Source organism: Erpetoichthys calabaricus, chromosome 18, assembly GCF_900747795.2.
Source record: "Erpetoichthys calabaricus chromosome 18, fErpCal1.3, whole genome shotgun sequence".
In the NCBI taxonomy this organism is placed as follows: domain Eukaryota; kingdom Metazoa; phylum Chordata; class Cladistia; order Polypteriformes; family Polypteridae; genus Erpetoichthys; species Erpetoichthys calabaricus.
The window spans coordinates 7,916,436-7,924,082 of NC_041411.2; the positions used below are offsets into that span (position 1 = coordinate 7,916,436).

The 7,647-nt window shown below is 38.0% G+C and overlaps 1 protein-coding gene across 1 annotated transcript in view; it reads right to left on the reverse strand.

The window, feature by feature from the left end:
* Window positions 1-5,395, reverse strand: part of ddx51 (DEAD (Asp-Glu-Ala-Asp) box polypeptide 51) — a 33,579-nt gene extending 28,184 nt beyond the window's left edge. Inside the window, exons 1-3 of the mRNA XM_028824040.2 lie at window positions 5,068-5,395; window positions 2,218-2,612; window positions 1,551-1,816 (exon numbers count right to left, since the gene is read on the reverse strand). Of these exons, the coding sequence (XP_028679873.2) occupies window positions 1,551-1,816; window positions 2,218-2,612; window positions 5,068-5,090 (684 nt within the window). The 5' untranslated portion in view covers window positions 5,091-5,395. The remainder of the gene's footprint in view (window positions 1-1,550; window positions 1,817-2,217; window positions 2,613-5,067) is intronic.
* Between the last annotated feature and the right edge of the window lie 2,252 nt (window positions 5,396-7,647).

Here is a 7,647-nt window from a genome sequence, read left to right on the forward strand (position 1 = left end):
TGAACATTCGATTTTGACGAAGTGCTGCCAACGACGGTCGATAGAAACACAAAAAACCACAGTTTCGACAACGAAGCAGGTGTCGACGCCAGATCTAAACACAAAGCACGGTGTTGATGCCAGATCTATACACAAAGAGTGATGTCGACAGTGTTTGTAAACAAAAGTAACAACCAAGGTGTTGTGTATTCAGCCACTACAAACAGCACGTAGTCTCCTTTAGTTCAATCCTCTTTAATCACCACACTCCAACCTCATCCAACAATCCTCCCCTTCACTTCCTCTCCTCCTCCATCACTACTGCCCTCTACTGAACACACCAGGAACACCACACAAGGCAGTGAATTCGCGGACAAACAAAGATCAAGATCCAAATGAAGATTATATATAAAGATAATGTGGCTGGCTGTTCTTAGGCAGTAGACTTTCTATAATACGCTACCGTGGCTGTTCGTTTTTCTGTCCATGATTTTAAATCACCTGCAGCACGCAAACCTTTTGACCGATTGACCTGAAATTTGGTACACATATACTACGTGATGTCTACTGTCTGCTTTCGGGGCAAAGATTGATCTCCACGGTTATTCCTCTTTTTATTTTTTTTTTATTTTATTGTAGAATCAACTCTTGGCAGTGCAGCGCATGCATACATACGCCGTTCTCATTCCCTACCACCTTCGCCGTCACTTCCCCTACCTCTTCATATCTTAAATCATTCTTGAGGCAGATTGGAGACTTAAGTGAAAAACTAAATAAAACGTACTAAGTAATTGCAACACAAACACCGACTTAATCAGTTTTAACACGAAAAGATGCCGACGAAAGAAGAGAAGAAGTGGGCTGCTAGGGTGGAGAAGCAGGAAGCAGCAAGCGCATCAACCTCTGAGCAAACGAATGATAAACGTACAGAGAAGGAGCTGGAAAACTATAAGTCAAGTGTATTCACTGCATGTTATCCTACAGTGTGCCGTTACTGGTATTATACATGTCTTGATCAGAAGGGATCTATGTGTCAGTAATATTATGTGCCAATTCCATCACCCATTAGTCTATGCAAAGGAATTTACAAAGGGCAATGCATCCCCGTAAGTAGGTGTTTCGTGATATCAAGTCCCCGAGTTTGAGTTCTGCTTGTCCTACTGGGTTACACTTAGAATGATAACTTCAACAAAAACAATTAAGTTCTTCTTGAAGAGAGAGGTGCAAACCACACATAAAGATCAAGTCACAAATGTTTTTGGTGCCAATTTATTTTAATCTACTAAAAAATCTTAACTGCAGTGTAAGCTTTTCTAAAAATAATAAAGTAACATTCGCTGCTGGTGAAAATAAAAAGAAAACAAATGACAGCTGTGTCTATTTTGGCTTACCAGCCACATTCCAAAGACATTTGTGTTAGATAAACGGTAATATTAAATTGCCTTTGTGAGAGTTTGAGTGTTGGTGTGTGTTTGCAGGAGTGGGGCAGGGTTGAGTCCTGTCCCACGCTGCCAGGACCTAAAATAATGAATCCCGGTGGGTTTGAAAATATTAATGTTGTCGATGCCTACCTTCTGCTGAATCGTATTCTTCTTGAAGTCCCCCAGAATAGTGACAGAGGCTGGAACTTCAGTTTGCACATTCTCTCCAATCAAACTCTTTTGCTCTGGTTCCCTGATGTCCATCTCTACGTCCGTCTCCATCTCTGAATCAGTAGCACTGCTATCAACACTGCGCGGAGTCGAGGACTTCGGCAGACTTTGTCTCTTTTTCTTTGAGAGATGTTTTTCTTCTGCTATTTTTTCTACACCATTATCAAGTTCACTGCTGAAAATTTCTAAAAATCAATAGTGAATGTGACAAGTTTATTTTCATTTCAAATATGTTACTACAGAATTATAAGTTTAATATAAAAAAAATATGGTATAAAGATGTTCAGTTTGTTTTTTTACACAAACAGGCAAAAAAATAAAATGCCATTCCAATATTTTGCAGTAACTGTGCAACTTTTCCCATTTTACAGCTGTGACTTTATTTTATTATTTCAGCTCTCACTTTTTATAATTATATGGTTGGGAGGCTAAGTGATTTGCTCAGAACTGCACAATAAGGCCGAGATCAACGTGACAGTATTGAGATTTAAGGTGCAACGTCAATCACTACACCATACTGTTTAAATCACTTTTTAGAATTTAAACTTAATTACATTTTTTTCTGAACTTGAAAAAGTAAACACACCTGCCGGTTTCTGGAATTCAAATCTGTTGGTTGTTTTTTCTTTCCGTTTTCCTTTCTTCTTAATAATTTCTTTATGTCCATCCTCATCAACTTCTTCTTCTTCTCTCTTGGTGTCCAGCTCAACACTACTCACTTGAGACATTTTTTTTCTTTTTTTTACGGTCACATTTTTCAGATCCTTGACTTCGTTGCTTTCCTCTTCCCCAAATTTGGGCTTCGGCTTTTTCTTCTTCTTCTTGATGCCAGGCTCCTCATCATCACAAAGTGCTGCTTTTGTGCTGGCATTTTTCATTTGCTTCTCTCTGGCTTTTGCTTTCTCTTGGAGCCTCTCCAGCAAAGCATTTGTATGATCCTCTCCAGCATCTTCCTGGAGATTTTCGTCATCGCCTAAATATCTTTATACAAAAGAACAATTAAAAAAAAAAAAGACTTTATTAGCAAAATCAGTATGCAGATTTAATGCTCATCAGATTCTATCTTTATACATGCGAGGAGTACCCTCACATTTCTGAAATTTGTGAATTTCCCCTTGGGATTAATAAAGTATCTATCTATCTCTACCAACAATTGATCTCCAAATTAATCTTTTAAGAGAGCGTGTGGGATTGTCAAGGAGTGCCAGATGTGATGAACGGCTGTCCCATGGAGAGACTGTCTTACTCTTGCACAGGAAAAGCGACTCGATAGATAGATAGATAGATAGATAGATAGATAGATAGATAGATAGATAGATAGATAGATAGATAGATAGATAGATAGATAGATAGATAGATACTTTATTAATCCCAAGGGGAAATTCCCATACTCCAGCAGCAGCATACTGATAAAGACACAATATTAAATTAAGGAGTGATAAAAATGCAGGTATAACAGACAAAAACTTTGTATAATGTTAACGTTTAGCCCCCCCCCCCGGGTGGAATTGAAGAGTTGCATAGTTTGGGGGAGGAACGATCTCCTCAGTCTGTCAGTGGAGCAGGACGGTGACAGTAGTCTGTCGCTGAAGCTGCTCCTCTGTCTGGAGATGATCCTGTTCAGTGGATGCAGTGGATTCTCCATGATTGACAGGAGTCTGCTCAGCGCCCGTCGCTCTGCCACCGATGTCAGACTGTCCAGCTCCGTGCCTACAATAGAGCCTGCCTTCCTCACCAGTTTGTCCAGGCGTGAGGTGTCCTTCTTCTTAATGCTGCCTCCCCAGCACACCACCGCGTAGAAGAGGGCGCTCGCCACAACCGTCTAATAGAACATCTGCAGCATCTTATTGCAGATGTTGAAGGATGCCAGCCTCACAGGTGGCGCAGTGGTAGTGCTGCTGCTTTGCAGTAAGGAGACTGTGGAAGATTGTGGGTTCGCTTCCCAGTTCCTCCCTGTGTGGATAGCGCTTTGAGTACTGAGAAAAGCACTATATAAATGTAATGAATTATTATTATTATTATTAGCCTTCAAAGAAAGTATAGTCAGCTCTGTCCTCTCTTGCACAGAGGATCAGTATCAGAGCCGGCCCTAGACAATTTCGGGCCCGAAGCAAACTGATACCGAGGGTGCAGTAGGCCCCCTCCAGCTGTGGGCCTGAAGCGGTCGCTTCGTTCACTTCGCCCTAAGGCCGGCTCTGTCAGTATTGGCAGTCCAATGGACGGATTTCCATACGTAGTGTAAAGTTTAAAACAGCTCAAGGGTATTTTCTTCATCTGTGATAACTGATAAATAATAATTAATAAAAGGTGGAATGTCGCTGTCGTTCCAAGACGTGTCAAAAACATCTGCAGCAGTAAAATGCATTGCATTTGTTATTCCAATAGATGGCGCCCCACAAACATTCACACTGCTTTTACATACCCCATACCAAATGGTATATAACTAAAAAATATATTGCATGGTGTACTGCAAATTTTAATCGCTGAGGTCTACATTAATTACTAAGATTTTAAACCACTTTAGACAGTTGTTACTCTCAGTGTGTGTGTATATATATTTATATACATACATACATACATACATATACACACACTATCACAAGTAAATAAAATGGGGACTCATTCATCCCTGAACCCTCATGCACAAAAAAGTAACGAAAGAAGTTGGTTTTATTAATAACGTGGGATAAACAATCAAAGCAAATATCCCTTAAATGCATATTGGCTTATAAATAAATAAAAAAAAAAACCTACGCCTTCTGAAATTCCTATTTACCCCTCAAATACAACCTCTAGCCTCTTTGGCTTGTCCAGCAACTTTGCAGTGGCTCCCCTCCTTAAGGAATGCACCTTTTAAACTATGACCGGGAAACCCTTCTGGGTAAGACAAATGTGTGTGGCTTGGTTTGCCTTGCAGGGGCTCACAGATCTGTAGATACCTCAGAGGAGCTCCTCCTAGCACCACTGGGTTTCTGCACCAGCCTTCTCAGATCAGAGTGTGATTTATTTTCCTCTAACCCTAAAGTGCGCTGATGTGGCCTGGGAGACAACAAATAGGTTGTTACCGGTCCCACTTTCCATATATACAGTACTCTCCTCATTCCATTGCTTTATTTACACTGAATCAACCCCGCAACCCTGGCCTACCTTAAAGGTGCTCAAGATTTAAGAATTAAGTGCAGAGCAATAGGGTCTACTTGAGGAGCCGCAACACAACGATTTATAAAACCTTTTTGAAAGGCAAAAACAACTTCTATTTCTGAATAGGCAGATACTGCAAAAATTCTACGTGAAATAACTAGAAGCTAAAAAATACACACACAAAAAAAGAGTGAGCATACCACGAATTATATTTCTACAAACATGCCACTTTAGGTAATCTTAACGAAAAATCGATAAACTCGTTGCCATTTAATAGTCTACTTTTGAGAGTTACCTGTTAATAACGAACAGCGCCATCTGTCAGTCAAACACTAAATCCCAGCTTCGGACGATCCTCTTAAAGAAGTTCTCAACTCAGTAATGCGTTTTCAGTTTACTGGCACCGTTATAGTACAACTAGAAAAATACACGTCCTTCATCGCACAGTTATACTGTTAAACGGTAGAATGGGCACGCAGACAGCATACTTAAAAGTAATGACACGTGCAATAATAAATCGGAAGTTCAAAAATGTGCAACGATAAACACTAAATTATTTATGAAAGCCTTCCGATACTACTACACGAAAAGAACTCATCAAAGCAAAAGAAACACATGTATTTTTTGGCGCACTAATATGACGTATAAGGCTGTGGCCAATCAGACAACTTATTCCCACCCACAGCCTTACACTAAAACAGACAATAGGGCATTCAGAATGCTTATCAGGGGAACTTGTGTTTGCCACGCCCCTTCCTCTTCGCATGACAGGCTTCGTCCTCCAAAATGCTTCAGTAGCAGAAAAGATGTGCCGTCCAGCAGATGGCAGCAATGGATTACTATAATTCGTGAACCAAGTCTACCACAATCCAAAAGAAAATTAAGGTGTACCAGCTTCTGTTATTTGTCTGTTCCTTTACTTATACCTGAAGCCAAGATTGGAACATCAGTTTAATGTTAATGAAATGGACGCGTTACGGGTATACAGGTGTATTTCTGTTTCTATGCCAATTATTATCTATGTAGCTTATACGACAAATTCAAATGTCTTGTAGACTGAAGCAGTTCAGTTGTTTTTCGGACCCACTTTCCCCGCAAATGTTTTATTGAAACAAGTTAAAAATACACAGACATGGGATCAGGTTAGCAGGTGATGTTTTGGTACTTTCAGAAGTTGCATTAACGGATAAACTGAGAGCGTACTAACTAAACATAACATCACCATTTTAGGGTGGCAAGAGAATGTACTGTCAGGACATGGTACCAGTGCAACGTTATTCAATTAAAAACTGTGAAAGTTATTTAGTGTTTTAGAAAATTAAAATTCAGAATCTTAAAATGAACTGGGTGAAATAATAATCTAAAAATGCATGGTTTATTAGCAATAATAAATTTCTTGTAAATTAAGAAACTGACAGGACTGAAAAAAATCTGTCACTGTTTGTGCCTCTTAGAAGCGGACGAGAGTCCCCAGCATATTGTTTCTCCATGCTGATGAAATTAGGGATCACTGAAAACTTAACAAACTAAAATTGTTAAAAATATTTTTTATTGTGTCTACATTTAAATGTCAAATTTTTATAAACTATAAATCTTAAAATAGAGCAAACAGATAACTCTAAACTCACGTGTGGCTGCTCTGTGACATTTGCATTCAAAATTCACATTTCAAGTGTTATATTGCAACTATAATTGCATATTAGGAGATCAACTTTCCATTGCTTAACCTTTTTCCCCCTATCATACCGTTGCAGCAAGTTAGAGTCACTAACCCGTTGTATTGAACATGAAGCTGCACCATCACTGGATGGGACTACAGCCATCACGGTCCATATTAATAATTAAAACTCACTCCAACTGGAATGATTCAGACACCATTCAAAACATACATGCACATTTACTGAATGTGGAAGGAACCAGGAATTTACAGAGAAAACACATGCGGATAGATAGATAGATAGATAGATAGATAGATAGATAGATAGATAGATAGATAGATAGATAGATAGATAGATAGATAGATAGATAGATAGATAGATGAAAGGCACTATATGATAGATTGATTTTTCTTCCCATATGAGTCTGAGTGTGATAGATAGATAGATAGATAGATAGATAGATAGATAGATAGATAGATAGATAGATAGATAGATAGATGAAAGGCACTATATGATAGATTGATTTTTCTTCCCATATGAGTCTGAGTGTGATAGATAGATAGATAGATAGATAGATAGATAGATAGATAGATAGATAGATAGATAGATAGATAGGAAAGGCACTATATGATAGATAGATAGATAGATAGATAGATAGATAGATAGATAGATAGATAGATAGATAGATAGATAGATAGATAGATAGGAAAGGCATTATATGACAGATAGATAGATAGATAGATAGATAGATAGATAGATAGATAGATAGATAGATAGATTTTTTTTTTTTTAAACAAACTTTATTGACAAAAAAAAACCATCAGTCAACTATACAACATCTTACACATTATATTATTATAAATACATTTTCATGTTAAATATTTTTGGAAAAACACAATTGAACCCACAAAACTCCCCTAAAAAACAAACCGCAGTTCTTCATTAATACAGTCACATAATATACTTTTCACACACCATATTGCTTTAAACTTGTCAAGATTCTTTGTGGATTTATAAAAATTAAAATCTATCAAAATGCGACTGATGCACAGTATTTTAAAAACTACAATTGGATCTTGTAAACCACTCTGTACAATTTTGTACTTTCTGGTTTTCCAAATGGCTAATTTACTTTGCCCCAAAATAAAGTTTGCCAAATTTACATTGTTTACATTTCTTTTTGTTTTTTTAAACCCGAACAGAAAGCCCACCCTAGT